This window comes from Erpetoichthys calabaricus, chromosome 5, assembly GCF_900747795.2.
Source record: "Erpetoichthys calabaricus chromosome 5, fErpCal1.3, whole genome shotgun sequence".
NCBI lineage: Eukaryota > Metazoa > Chordata > Cladistia > Polypteriformes > Polypteridae > Erpetoichthys > Erpetoichthys calabaricus.
Window position 1 is genome coordinate 222805750 of NC_041398.2, and position 15846 is coordinate 222821595.

Sequence of the window (15846 nt, forward strand, 5' to 3'; positions counted from 1 at the left end):
CAATTAACAGAATAAAGAAAGGACTATCAAAGCTATCAGTGCACAAACCCATAATAAGTGATAACAGTAAGTAACACACATGAATACAATGTCTAATGTACACTGGGGACCAGAGGTTCATTTTAAAATCACCAAATGTGTGATCAGCAGTGCCTTTTTTGTAAATAAAAAGGTGCCAGTATTCATACATTGCATTTGGACCATGTTCGAGGTACTGTGAAGGAATACAGAGGCCAAGAGTCCTAGCGCTTCATGTTTTGTTTACTTGGTAAAAAACACAGAATGTTTTTGAAATGGGCAAATCGTCAAGTATAATGATAATAATTTGCTTTACTCATGAATCAAAGCACTTTGCAAACTCCATGCAGAGAGGACCCAAGATGCAAACCCATAATCTTTCTTTCACGGCAGCAGCGCTACTATTGCACCACCTGTGTAGGTGTACCATACTACATAATACTGTGCATGACAGTTTAAAATTCCAAACAAACTTGGCCCTTCACTTGCACGCTTCATTCTTGTGGATTCATGGCTATTACAAGGACAACGGTCAGCCATATATATATATATATATATATATATATATATATATATATATATATATATATATATATATATATATATATATATATATATATAAACATTATGTAGTCTCGGCAAAGCAATCTGTGCTTAATTTGACTGAATTTTGAAGAAAATTCCAAACGGTTTGCATGTTTTCATCAAATGCGGTCTTTCTAATTCATTCTTTGCATTGAGCGTCAATGGCTGACCGTTGTCCTTGTAATAGCCATGAATCCACAGGAATGAAGCGTGCAAGTGGAGGGCCAAACAGTCGTATTAGGAGAAGTGCAGAGGCCGTGCTTGTCAGTAATAAGGCTCTCATTGGAGTAACAATTAGATTCATTTGGGAAAATCTACATTTGCACTCACTTGGTGAAACAGGAATATACAGTAACTATGACTCGGCACACAATTTATTATAGAATCATTCAATATAATGATTTAATGCAACAACCAGCTGTTGTGGCTAAGATGGCAGTACAACATACCGATGCATACTGTCACCAAAAAGAAAATTTATGTAAAGGCTCATAAAATGTGTTATTCTCTCTTTTTCTGTGCCCTTCTGGCGGAACCACTGGCTGGGCCACTTGGAGGTTGCTTCTGGGCTGCCATTTGAATAGGTAGGGTAGAAAACAAAGTGGGGACCACAGACAACATTGTCTTTCTCTGTGGTGAAACCAAAAATGCAAATAGATTGGAAACTGTAGCAAACTTTGCAAAACACTAAAATCAGCACAGCTTTTAATGTTCTACTGCTTTTGTTTGAAACATTTTTTTGAAAAGAGAATTGTCAAAACAAAACACAATACTAACAACACAATGATAACAATACCTCCAACACTGCATTAGGGGTCTTGCACTTCAGGTTTGTAATTAAAGTAAAATCCAATTGCAACTGCACTCCCCAGTTGTGAGTTGTAACACAAACACTAAACTGGAAATGTTCAACTTTAGATGGGAGATCCCCATAGCATATACATAAAAATAACACAACAGTTTCTCCTGTATTATAAATGGAGAAAGTAAAAAGATTTACTGTAAAAAAAGAGAAGGGAATACATTTTAGGTGCAGTAAATTTTGTTTGGCCTCAAATGACAGAACCCTTAAAGCAAATAACTGTCAGGCCTTGTAGGAAATTAATGTAGTTGCTTATTTTTTTTGTTATGTCATTTATGTTTATGCTGGATTACAAAATTTTATAAAAACTATAATCACAATGGAAAAAATGTTAATTCTTTTAAGACTGTAAATCATACCAGTTTATTTATTAAATAGTATATACTGAAGAATGCTGCAAGTATTCAGAAATTCCTCTACAGATGTTAATTTATGCAAACTGATTCTAATTTTCACATGCCTGTTCTGGTCTATGACAAACTCCAACTTTGATGCTTCTGCATTCATCATATTTTCTCTCATAATATAATGATAGATGCAACTGACTATTACCATGGCATTTGTTTGGTATGTTTTCCTTGGTAACACACCATTATCACTGCAGATTAAAGCAAGTTACTAAAGTCTTAAGTTTGTTACTATAATAGGGCTTTAAAAAGGACTTTACTTTAGCAAAATTTTATTCTAAATATAAAAATATTTTCTAGATTATATCCCCAGCACAGAGAAAGGAATCCTAACTAATAACCACACTGAAACAGCTAAAAAAAAGTATATGTAAAAGAGTATAAGGAGCATACATTTACCTCAGTATACAAGTTATCTGGCTGGTCCAATCTTCCAGTGCAATTGGCAACATTGTGTTTACAGCAGGTTAGGGGCACAGTATTATTTCTGGTGCCATTATGCCATGGCAGTGACAGCCAGTCAGTGTAGTTATATATTCCACAGCACTGGACCTTTAAAAAAAAATGTCAAAAAATGTTTTATTACTCAAGGTTAAATGTTTAACAAATAATAAACTATGCAACCCGAAGTGAATATTTTGAAGATGCAGCATCATGTGAAAGACATCCTGGACCCATTGTATATGCCTATCGGACAGAAGTTGGTGCAATTATCGATCTGCTCCACACAGCTTACTCCATCTAGACAAAGCTGGTAGCACTGCTAGGATTATGTTGTTTTTTTTTTTTTAAATTTCTCCAGTGCCTTCAATACCAACAAGCCATCTCTGTTATGGGGTAAACTCAGGGATATGCAGGAGGATGAATCTATGGTGACGCAGATAATGGACCATTTGTCCTGCAGGCAACAGTTTATGAGGCTCAAGGACTGATGTGGTGCTCCAGTGTTCCTCATATCCACAACAAACAGTCCTGTCTCCTTTCCTCTTCACACTGTACTCCTTGGATTATAAGTGTAACTCTGGTATATGTCCATTGCAGAAATTGTCCAATGATTCTGCACTATTAGGGTACATTGACAAGGGGAATGACACAGAGTACATTAGTCAGGTGAAGCACTTTGAGAATTGTGTGCAACTTAATATGAGCACACCATGGAACTGGTTACTGACTTTCACAACACCAAAGTGCCTCAATATTCAATCACTATTCATGGAGTGGATGAGGTGGTGGTGTACTGCTACAAATACTTAGGGGTCGTCAACCAATGACAAGCTGGATGATGTAGTACCACAGAGGAACTATAGAAGAAAGATCAGTGCAGACTCTTTTCTTAGGAAACTATAGTCTTTGAATGTAGGCAATGACATCATTCACACGTTCTACAACTCTGATGGCTGGTGCAGTATTTAATGCTGTGCTGCGATGTGCTGGTTAGGTAACATCACTTGAAGAAAGGCCCACTGAATCAACAAGCTAATTAAGAAGGCAGATTTGGTTTCTCATCATTGACAGTCTCAACCCCTTAGAGGTAGTAGCAAAGGAAATAATGAAGACAAAAAAAAAAAAAAAAACAGTGTCTGAACGGAGTTCTGCTGAGTTATCCTCTCTCTGACACATCAGCATTTGAGCATTTTCATCCAGAAATTACTCAGCAGAAGGGTGACAGGAAACCCTACTGGGGCTCTTTTATACCAACTGCAACACACCTTTATAATACCACAATGTGACTGCTCTCTTATCAGCCAAGCCTGAAGTTTTCTTCCTTTCTTTTTCAGTTTCTTTATCTTCAGTCAATCAAGTGTTTATCCAAGAGGGGGTTGTTTTTTTTCATAATGTAACAGTATTTATTGAGCTCCTATAAAAAGTTAAATTTCCCCCTGGGGACAAAAAAGTGCCATGTATCTAGAATACCAGAGGGGACATGACAGAGCAAACTAGAAGAGAATGAAAATAAGCGGATAAGAGCAAACCTGTAACAAGAAAAAGAACAGGGTAACCTAAAGATTAAGAAATGTAATGGTTTTTCTTTCAAAATTATTTGAAATGCATAGAACCAAGGCAGTACAAGGGGGAAAAAAAAAAATCATTTTTTTTTTTCCTTGATTTCAGCCATTATAGTAACAAAGCTGAACTTCCAATAGAATTTTATTTCCATCACATAAGTGGGGTATCCTCCTTTGTATGCTTAAAATCACTTTAGCTAACACAGCCATTAAAAACAAAGGGTGCATTAGTAAGAGCACAAACTAGGTGTCATTAGGACTCTACAACACAGAGCTAACACTATTCCCACAGACTCAGAGGCCAGGGAAGCAGAAGAACACCACGTCAAAAAGGCCCTGAGTAAATGTGGGTATCCCAGCTGGTCCTTTGTCAAAGCAGGGAGGACACCTAAAGAACGCTCCAAGCGATTCATGAGAGAGGAAGGACATCCACTGCCTAAGCGAAAACCCTTAGTGATCCCGTATGTGTCAGGGGTATCGGAACAGCTGAGGCGCATTTTCTCGAAACACCGGGTCTCAGTGGCTTTCAAACCCCAAAACACGCTACGCCAAAGATTGGTCCATCCCAAGGATCGGGTCCCACGGCACAAACAGAGTAACATAGTTTACGCAGTTAAGTGCCAGGAGGAGTGCCGTGAATTGTACATCGGGGAAACCAAGCAGCCACTGGCTAAGCGCATGTCACAACACAGAAGAGCTTCCTCGTCAGGCCAGGACTCCGCAGTCTATTTACATCTACAGGATAGTGGTCACTCCTTTAAAGATGAAGAGGTGCACATCCTGGACAGGGAGGAGCGCTGGTTTGAGAGAGGAATCAAGGAGGCCATTTACGTGAAAAAGGAACGACCATCTCTGAACAGAGGAGGGGGCCTAAGGGTACATCTGTCGCCATCTTACAATGCTGGGATTGCAGCCGTTCCTCAACCGTCTATGAATGGTTCACACGTCTACTAATCAGTGGACAATTTGCATATAATAATAATCACTGATCAACTGGCCCTTTGTCAATGATGCTAGTCTCTGTGATTAAGCAAAGGTACTGTTTATAAGGTTGGGGAAACCTGCAGTCAATTGAGACTGAGGAAGAGACTTGGATAAGTCTCGAAATATTTCTCCCACTTAAAAACTTTGTCCAGATGAACAGAATCAAATTTCTAGGATTAGTAAGATATGGACATCCATAGTGAAGCTGCCCCCAACAACACTGACATGAAGGAAGAGCCACCCCTTGCTAGACTGGTACCACGAGGAAAGATTTCAGTAAATAAAATGCAATTCTATAAGCCTGCAAAGGGGTTTTTAAGTAGCCAAGGAGCATGTGTTTGGAGAATAGTGCATGACTACCCAAATTAATAGCAGAGGATTAGAGAAGAAAATACCTGAAGCATTTCACTTGCCATTTCTGCAATCATCTGCCAATCTGTAGGTTTTCAAAATTTAGCTGGTTTTGTTTAATGTCTCAGGCACTGGACTTGAATGTTGAAACTGATTTTTTCTGTTTTTTCAGTTAACTCACTATTCCACAAGGTACAATGCAATTGCATATAGGTCCTGAATTTATATACTTGATAATATAGTGCATTCCTTTCATCTGTAATATCGAGAATTCCCACTGTATTAACATACCTGCTCTTGCAAGTAATCTACAGCACGGCTTTCTGAATTTTGGCCATCATATTTGTTGAACACTTCTGTCATGGATTTCTCAATGTCATCTTTCACCTGTGTAAAGTAAGAAAGTAAAATAAGAAAAAACAAAACGTAAAGCTACTACAGTACCTACTAAACATCCTGGGGAAAGAGAAGGAAAAAAGGAAAAAAAAAAAAAAAACAGAGCTGCCCCTAATCAAAACACTGCACTGCCTATATATTACAACCTTCTGAATCCCTCCGAGTTTAAGGAACATGTCTTTAGACATGCTGTGGTTTAAAGTTGAAGTGCTCCGATATTTTTACATGCATGACTGAATGCTCCTTGCTAAATGAGCTTCTAGAATTGATAAGATGACTTTATGATCTTGCATTCTGGTTTAAAGATGGGTTCTATAAGACCACCATTCTAAATTTAAAACATACATAATACATCTATTTTTGAAGCCAACAATGTTCAAGTATTGATCCCATTTTGAGATTGCACAAATTCTGCAGAACTGGGTATTTGTGTCGTTTTCTGGGGCTCTGTTTAAAAATGCTCTGTTGTATATTTTGGCACATCCCTTAGTGTTGGAAGCAAGAGGAGATTAAGAGGTAATATGACAGAAATGGTAAAAATAGTGAAAGGAATTGCTAAAGTGGATTCAAGCCATTACTTTAAAATAAATTTTGCAACAAGAACGTGGTGATACAGTTGGAAACTTGTTAAGGGCAAGTTTAGCACTGTTGTTTGAAAGATTTTCCTCATGGAAAGAACCATAAACGCATTAAATAAATTACCAAACAGTACAGTGGTGAGGAGGAATTTAGGGACCTTCAAATCTTGACTTGATTTTATTTTAGACTTTCTAGATGAATAGGATGGGTAAGCTTATTCCACTGAATGGCCTGTTTTCTCCACATATACAAAAAAGCTCTTTCAAAAAGACTTTGGTGCTAGGACATCGAAATGCTCCATCCACTATGACTTTGGTACCTGTTTCTGGATAATTGTCATGTGATCTCCAGTGCTATAAGACCCCTGCTTCAGTCACAGTAATTTTAGAAGCGGTGCACACTATTCTCACTAGCTGCATCCTGCACTCTGCAGAAAGCTCACCTCAGCCAAAATGTGATGGCAATGGGCAAAGCACATTCTGTAATGATCTGTAGAAAGCGGCCAATGCTTCTTGCCACAATGCAAATCTGTTTAAATTACACAGAAAGAACAGACTCACTGGACAGATTTATTTTCTGACTATAAGAGATTAGTCGACTTCTCCCATCTAAATAATAGAATTGGTGGCAGGCTAGGAAAATAATATTCTTCACTGTCACTCCAACATGGCTACTTATTTATAAAGCTAGACTTTTGCCTCTCAAAGTCCACCACAATTGTTTTGCTTTCTTGACAAATTATTAAGCCTGTATCATTTGATCAGTGCAGTGCAGTAAACTCTTCATAATTTAGGTTACTTTCCACAGAATGAAGCATTTTTGTGGGAGACTTGTATGTAACTGAATGAGCAGCATAAATTATATTTACGGTTTTCACTTAAATAATTTACACTTCAGCAAGAACACACACTTTTAAGTATAGCAAATGTTTGACAAACTGTAGATTTTTAATTTTATTTTTAAACCCCACCATTAATATTATAAAACCTCCTGAGTGGATGAATACCTTGTTTGAGAATCACAAACAGGTAAGCCTGAGTGGTATCTGTGCAGAATGTAAATGGTAAAAAAAAAAAAATTTAAAAAATTACCTGAAGATGTTCCAAATGAAATTAAGTTCAAATTATAGTTTACATTTCATATTTGCACATCCACCATAACAAATAAATTGGCACATACAAGTAAAAATTTCATTGCACTCTGTACACTGGACAATAAACGACCCTATAACCACATGCATCATAAACTGTAAACTTGGGGGGGAAATATTTATTATATACATACACACATATACAGTATGTCCATTAAGTATCTGGACAGCGATACAGTTTTCATAATTTTGGTTCTGTGTGCCACCAGAATGGATTTGAAATGAAGCAATCAAGAAGTGATAGAAGTGTAGACTTACAATGTTTTTCTTTAACACCATATATTTAAAACTGTATGAGCCATTTTGAAGAGACAACCACTTTTATACATAGATGGTTGGTAATTAATGAGGTGGGGTTTGGAAGGTTTTGGCTATAAATGCCTTTTTTATTATTTGAATGTTCTTCTCTTTAAAACTGCATATGCTGGGATCAAGTCCAAGTGTCTGTTAATGGCATTTTTATTACAGAGCCAAGACTCGGCCAGCTCTCTGGTACTGGCCCTGAATTTTACTTTTCCAGTGTGCCAGTTGAACTTGTTTTGATGTTGAGGGTTATGTGTAAATACAGATGTAAATACTTTAGCTATATTTATTTTCTTTCCAGTTTTTAAATGTAAGAAAATGTAATTATTTTGACAGGGTATGATGACTTTCTATAGGCACTGTACAATCATAGTACAATCTGTCAACATTCGTTACCCATCCTATTACATTTGCTGCAAACATACATTTGGACCTCTTATTTTCAAATGGACTTACTTTTCCCCTGTAAACAATTCCAAGTACAAAGGCAGCAACTTCAGCAGCAAAGATGATGAAAACGATGACAAAAAACTTAAGGAGAGAAAAATATTGCAATTAATTAAACATTCATACTTGATGTCAAGACTAAATTTCATTTTAAAGTCATAATACTGCCTGCTGCACCCGTTTCCTCAGTGCTATATTTTATCTAAAAAATAACAAGCAGTTTGAAGGTATGATGCTACAGCCTGTCACCATTTCCTATCTCTCTGTATGCTCAGCTCACAAATAAATCAATGGATGCTTGGAAATTTTGTGAGTGGAACATAGATATATATGGATATAGATACACACACATTTTACATCCATGTTCCTGTTTTTTTAATAATAATTAAATAAAAACCTTAACCCATACTTACTTTAGTATCTTTAAGAGCAATATTTGCCTTTGAGGGTTCTGAAGAAGGAAAAGCCTTTTATCAGTTGAGCAGTGATTTCAACTCATTACATGTGTGTACATAAAATTAATTTTGCATGATCCATTTATTTCGCCATGTTAGATAAGTTTTTATTTCACTACCCTGGATGATGGCGGTAGTTTAGTCTGCAAATAAGCAGCAGGAAGCATGGTAGTTAATACTGCTGCCTGACACCTCCAGGGATCTCTGTGTGGATTTACTGCTTCTGTGGAATTAACAAGTCTTCCCAGAGTCTGCAAAATTGCATGAGTGAATACAGGTGCGTGCATGCAGAGTTTGATATGTAAAGAAATGGACCGACTCCTGTCTTGACACCTGTCTTGTCCTGTCTTGATGCTACAGGCTCAGTGTGACCACACTCAGTAATAAATGTGTTTGGAAACACATTAGTTTTATTTTCAGGATATAAAAGGCACACTTTTAAAGTACAAAACATTAACAGTGTATGGAAATTAAAACTTAAATATAACTTAAAGTCACAAACATAGTAAAAACCCTTAAAAAATACATTTTTCACAATCCCTGCACAATTCATTTTCTGTTTTATGTTGTACTGGACTTCACTGTGTACAAACACCACCACCACCACCACCACCAATTGCTGACTGCAAAATGTTAGGGACTGAAAAAAGTAAATATATTAACATTATAAGTACAGCATATCTAAAAAAGAATTTCATGAAGAGCTACTTAAAAATGAATGTGGTCGGGTGCTATTACCTTTTAAAGTGACCACAGTATATTTAGTATACCCGAAGTGTTCTGTTCTTAGATGTAACGAGAGAAAAGCAGACAAAATGTAGATAGGAATCCCAGAAAAATAAAAAAAAAACTAAATAATGCATGTGTTCTAAATGATTCAACATAAACACTTTGCAGATTTAAAGATTCCCCATACTTTTGGCCACAGAATGCCTCCTGCTACAAAATGGTTGATGCTCTGACTAATAGAATACTCGGTAGATTGTGAAAAACACATTAAAATGACCAGCAGCTTACTATTTGGGCAGCATTATTAATAAATTCACAAAAAAAGTGAAATGAGAATGCAAAGTCATTTCCTTACAGATTTATTTTAAAGATAAGCAAAGTGGTTTAGCAAAGCTGGAGGGGATAAAAAGAGAAAGAATGTTTTTTTTTTTTTTTTTTTTACCATGGTAGGTTTTAAAATCTTTAGTTGTATATCAAATATTTATAAATAACAACAGTTTTATTTTGGAAGTTTGCCATGTACTACTTTCTAATTTTTTGCACATCATTTTGGGAAGTGTGTGACAGTCAAGCCAATGGACAAAAATGCATCTGATCTATTTAATGATTAGTGAAATTCAAACATGCATTATTTTTAAAAAACACTGGATAACCAAAAGGGACACTTACAAATCCCAGGCCAAAGGTGGACTCCTTTAACGTTGCAATGCAGCCAATAATTCCAATGATGAACATCACCACCGCAACTCCCAAGATGACCACAGCTGGTAATAAAGTGTACTTATCCTCTAGAAAGTGATCATAATTTTTATAGCTTGTGAATACATAGGAACCTACATAGGCAAGAACTGCCCCTGCAGCCTAAAAAAAAAAAAAAAAAGAGAAGCACATTAGTGAGATTATTCAAGAGCAAGCTGGCCCAATGCACTTATTATAAAAATCAATTATACACATGAAGCTTAAATCAGAAGCTATTATACAAAACTGCTACAACATTTTATTTTAAGACGAGTCAGCATGGTGGCTAGTGCTACTGCAGCACAGCTTCTTGGATCTTGGGCTGTTTATTTGCCATATTAGAGTCTGTATGGAATTTGTAATTTGCAAGGTTATTGGACTTGGGATTTATGTGGGCACTCTGGTTTCCTCCTATGCCCCAAAGACCGACAGAGTAGGTTATTTTCAACTCTAAATTGGTCTCGTGAGTGAATTATACATTTCCCACATCTGTGAATTAATAAATCTTTATAGTTCTTATGGCACAGCTGTCCACAGAGTTCTACTTAGCAAATCAGAAGAAAGCCCCAAAACTGTCACATACTGTATAAATTTTCCCCACAAAAAAGATGATACTGTGGGGGGTTATAAAATAACAACACACAACAAACACAAAATCATTAAACAATAAATGTCTGTATTTTTTTTTTTTTTTTTTTTTTTTTTAAGTCTGTTATTTATCACAATGGTGGGTGATATTATTTGGCAAAGGAAATGTTCAAGTGAAGCAATTTTTACAAATTTCTGTGTTCTTGTGCTTTAAAATAGGGTCCAGAAGACAATAAAACAAATGTGAAAACAAAAAGCTTAAAAAAAAAATTGCTCAAAACATCCCTTTTGATTTCCTATAACATTGTCTCACGTGTTTGTGAGGTATAATTATGACAACAAAAATGAAACTGAAAGTAATACATTTTTCACAGATTCTTGCCAGTATAAGGTAAACATAAGTCTTCCATTTACTTGAAAGTTCATAATGACCATCATGGGAGGAGATTTCTTATAAATATGAAAGTTTAAAAAAAACACATGAAACCATGCATGTGTCTGAAGCAGATCATGGGACCATTTCTATTAAAATGGCTCAAAAATGTGTGCATTTAGGTTCTCTCATTGCGTCCCTCTCTTTTCTTTTTTGCCTTCGATCTGCAGGTACTCCATCGGTATATTGTGTCTCATGCAAGTTACGCATTAAGACTGAAGGAGGCATTGTGATCAGGAGATGGCATCAAATGAGGCAGGCAATAATTAAATTATAGGAAGGCAGGGGTTTTAAGCTAGGAGCTAGGAGAAAAGAGAATAGGATTCAAAGATTCAGAAACATGTACCCAATGTGCAGTAAACAAAACTGAAGACTTGTTGGAAGCACCTAATAGCTTCCTCTAATGCAAACAGAAAGAAGTCAGTCAGGAAAAGACAAAATGATCAAAAGCCCAGTACACTGAAACAAAAATCTACATTTAAATAGAGCAAGTAAAAATTATCTTGTGCTATGTACATTTATTTTTCTCTAAATTACAAAAGGCATTTGGTTTGTTTTAGAAGTGATTTCGATTTTCGATTTTGCACTACTGGTCAAACAATTTGGAGTAAATTGCAATAAGGGCAAGGCACTGGCATACTTAGTTCCACAAATAGAAATCTATTTAAGTCGCTTGTGACCATATCCATTCTATCATTCCAAAATATTAATAAAATACTCTAAGTTAGTTTTGTCATTTACTAAACATTTCTTTAAACAACGTTAAAATATGTTAAAGTTGTTATAAAATATGCCTTAAACAGTTACCTTAAAATTGCAAAACAAAAACAGATCTTTCACATTTACAATTATACTCAAAAAGACTTTAATTCAGCTAAAATACAAAATCTTAAAATAGAGCATATTTTAAAGAAAGAATCTAAAAAGGAAAGAAATGTGAGGGTTAATGGTGGGACCCCAACCTTTAACCTCAGAGCCCCACATGCGGAAATAATCTTAGGGCTACAATTTAGACTTTAGGATTAAATTAGGGGTGAAAAATAGGAAAATATAGTGAGGTAAAATGTATAGGAAGAGGTAGTAGTGGATCCCTGAGGAATAAGTTTTAATCTCTGGGCTCTACATACAAACTTTAAGATTAGGCAAGGGGCGAATAAAAAGGAAAAAACGGTGAGGTTAAGTTTAGGGAGGTAAGGAGGGAGAGGAGATTCTAAAAGATTACATCCCTGTGATCTATATACGTTAATAAAGTATTAGCCGAATTGAAAATGAAAGAATATGACTCTTGTTGAGGTATATTCATTTTAATTTGTGGGTTAACCAAGATGCTTAAAAAAAAAAAAAAAAAAAATTGTCAAAAGATGTTGATTAAATACTTCAATATTAGGAGCACTTAGATGGTGAATAGCTGGAATTTGAGCCATATAAACCTCTGCATTGAGAATCCCTCTTTAAATCCTAAGGACAGTAATTTACATTTTAAATGTAAAACCATTGATTCCAAAGGATCTAACAACCCTGTTTTAGAACACCCCCATTTTTCCAGTTTTTATTGAAAGCAGACATGTAGTTGAACTTGCCAAAGTGGTGAAGCACATTTTATGCTGAATTTGTTATAAAGAAGCTTCATTTTCAGTGATGTAACGAACTTATTCCTTTAATACGTACTTTGACCCAAGTGTATTTTTTTGCTTCTCTGCTTTCTGTGGATATGTCGACATGCCTAATGTCAATCAGTATCAATTACATCAGGTGCAGAAAAATGGCTCTCTCAATTTTTTTTCCCCCTTAACATTTTTTAAACAACAAAATGATACAAAGCTCAAAGCCAACATGTTTCTTAAGGTTCCCTAAAAGGGCATCAGCAACACCACCATATATACACACACACACAAAGCTTCCAAACCAGTATTACTGGTTGAACAAGTCACAGTAAAAACAATTACCTGTAAAGACTTTGTTTTGTGCTTTATGACAACGTGCCCTGTGAAAGGTACTAAAAAACAAAATACATTTTCATCTTGATGTATTAGATTTTATATCCTCCCATTACCATGCCAAAAGATAGTGGCTACCAAAAAGATCCAAATCTTTAAAAATTATAAGCATGTAGCACCCAGATTTTTTGTTAAACCTAGGTTAGAATTTATATTTGTATTACGAAGGTTCAAATCTTAATTTTTAGATAATCTGACAAGATTATTTAGTATCATTAAAAATAATGCTGTTATAGAACAGGAGACTGTCTGCAGCATAAACGCTATGATAAGATCACTAAAATTATTTACTGCAGCTCAGGATTTCATATCTATTGGGCACTCTAGTTTCCCTTCTACATTTGTGAGTACAGGTTAGTTAAATGACCCAATTTGTGAGAAGGTGATCTGGGATTCCACTGACAGTCTGTTCAGGGTAGGTTTCTGATGTGAGCCTCAAACTGCTGGGATACAGTGCATCCGGAAAGTATTCACAGCACATCACTTTTTCCACATTTTCTTATGTTACAGCCTTATTCCAAAATGGATTAAATTCATTTTTTCCTCAGAATTCTACACACAACACCCCATAATGACAACGTGAAAAAAAGTTTGAGGTTTTTGCAAATTTATTAAAAATAAAAAAATTGAGAAAGCACATGTACATAAGTATTCACAGCCTTTGCCATGAAGCTCGAAATTGAGCTCAGGTGCTTCCTGTTTCCCCTGATCATCCTTGAGATGTTTCTGCAGCTTAATTGGAGTCCACCTGTGGTAAAGTCAGTTGACTGGACATGATTTGGAAAGGCACAACCCTGTCTATATAAGGTCCCACAGTTGACAGTTCATGTCAGAGCACAAACCAAGCATGAAGTCAAAGGAATTGTCTGTAAACCACCGAGACAGGATTTTCTCGAGACACAAATCTGGGGAAGGTTACAGAAAAATTTCTGCTGATTTGAAGGTCCCAATGAGCACAGTGGCCTCCATCATCCGTAAATGGAAGACGTTCGAAACCACCAGGACTCTTCCTAGAGCTGGCCGGCCATCTAAACTGAGCGATCGGGGGAGAAGGGCCTTAGTTAGGGAGGTGACCAAGAACCCGATGATCACTCTGTCAGAGCTCCAGAGGTCCTCTGTGGAGAGAGGAGAACCTTCCAGAAGGACAACCATCTCTGCAGCAATCCACCAATCAGGCCTGTATGGTAGAGTGGCCAGACGGAAGCCACTCCTTAGTAAAAGGCACATGGCAGCCCGCCTGGAGTTTGCCAAAAGGCACCTGAAGGACTCTCAGACCATGAGAAAGAAAATTCTCTGGTCTGATGAGACAAAGATTGAACTCTTTGGTGTGAATGCCAGGCGTCACGTTTGGAGGAAACCTGGCACCATCCCTACAGTGAAGCATGGTGGTGGCAGCATCATGCTGTGGGGATGTTTTTCAGCAGCAGGGACTGGGAGACTAGTCAGGATAAAGGGAAAGATGACTGCAAGCAATGTACAGAGACATCCTGGATAAAAACCTGCTCCAGAGCGCTCTTGACCGCAGACTGGGGCGACGGTTCATCTTTCAGCAGGACAACGACCCTAAGCACACAGCCAAGATGTGGCTTCAGGACAACTCTGTGAATGTCCTTGAGTGGCCCAGCCAGAGCCCAGAATTGAATCCGATTGAACATCTCTGGAGAGATCTTAAAATGGCTGTGCACCGACGCTTCCCATCCAACCTGATGGAGCTTGAGAGGTGCTGCAAAGAGGAATGGATGAAACTGGCCAAGTATAGGTGTGCCAAGCTTGTGGCATCATATTCAAAAAGACTTGAGGCTGTAATTGCTGCCAAAGGTGCATCGACAACATATTGAGCAAAGGCTGTGAATACTTATGTACATGTGATTTCTCAGTTTTTTTATTTTTAATAAATTTGCAAAAATCTTAAGTAAACTTTTTTCACGTTGTCATTATGGGGTGTTGTGTGCAGAATTCTGAGGACAAAAATGAATTTAATCCATTTTGGAATAAGGCTGTAACATAACAAAAGGTGGAAAAAGTGATGCGCTGTGAATACTTTCCGGATGCACTGTAGGTCAAGTCATCTTATTACCCCAAAACTGGGTTAAGTAAATGAATCATTGTAATATGCCATTGGGACAATGCTTCATGGGACTACAAGCATTTTATTGAAGCTACCTTGTGACAGCCAAAGAAAGAAGTGCTGCAGGAGGAAGATGAGGCAGAGGAAATCTAGAAAAAGGAACCAAGTCAGCTGGTTGTATTTAGACAAAAATACTTGGTGACAACAGCAGTAAGATTTAAAAGCACTAGAGCAACTATGAACGTCACACATCAAGAGAAGGCAACAACATAAGACTGCATGGGAAAAGATGCATCTTCCTCTTTTGGCTTCCCTAAATATGCATAAGCTCATTTGACCTCCCCCCCCCCCCCTTTTCTACTCTCTTGTGTTTCAGCTCCCCATCAGTTAGACTGTCAAACAGCAGAATCATATGCTTGCAGTGTTCATCATCTTTCATTTTACATCACAAGGCATCAATTTTGTTTCACTAACGCAGTCTTTAAATAACAAAACAAAATGCACTGAAATGTATTCTCTTCCACAATTCCAACCACGGTAAAATCTTAAACTAAATTCTGAGTCAAATGTCTGAAGACTGCCTTCTGACAGTGATTCACTTGGAAAAAAAAGTCAACAATTCCAGGAAATTTGCGAAGAGCCCTCAGTGGGATAAAGCAGTGCATTTCTACCTGGTAATAACGAAGACCCAAAAACTGGCTCCAAGGAGCGCAGAATCTAAATAGCTTTACATTCACAACTAACTGTGCC

The 15846-nt window shown here is 36.9% G+C and overlaps 1 protein-coding gene across 1 annotated transcript in view; it reads right to left on the reverse strand.

Annotated features, from left to right (window-relative positions):
* tspan36 (tetraspanin 36) overlaps positions 1–15846 on the reverse strand; it is a 46437-nt gene that overhangs the window by 4944 nt on the left and 25647 nt on the right. The window contains exons 2-5 of the mRNA XM_028802581.2: positions 9942–10133; positions 8098–8172; positions 5505–5600; positions 2272–2424 (exon numbers count right to left, since the gene is read on the reverse strand). Of these exons, the coding sequence (XP_028658414.1) occupies positions 2272–2424; positions 5505–5600; positions 8098–8172; positions 9942–10133 (516 nt within the window). The remainder of the gene's footprint in view (positions 1–2271; positions 2425–5504; positions 5601–8097; positions 8173–9941; positions 10134–15846) is intronic.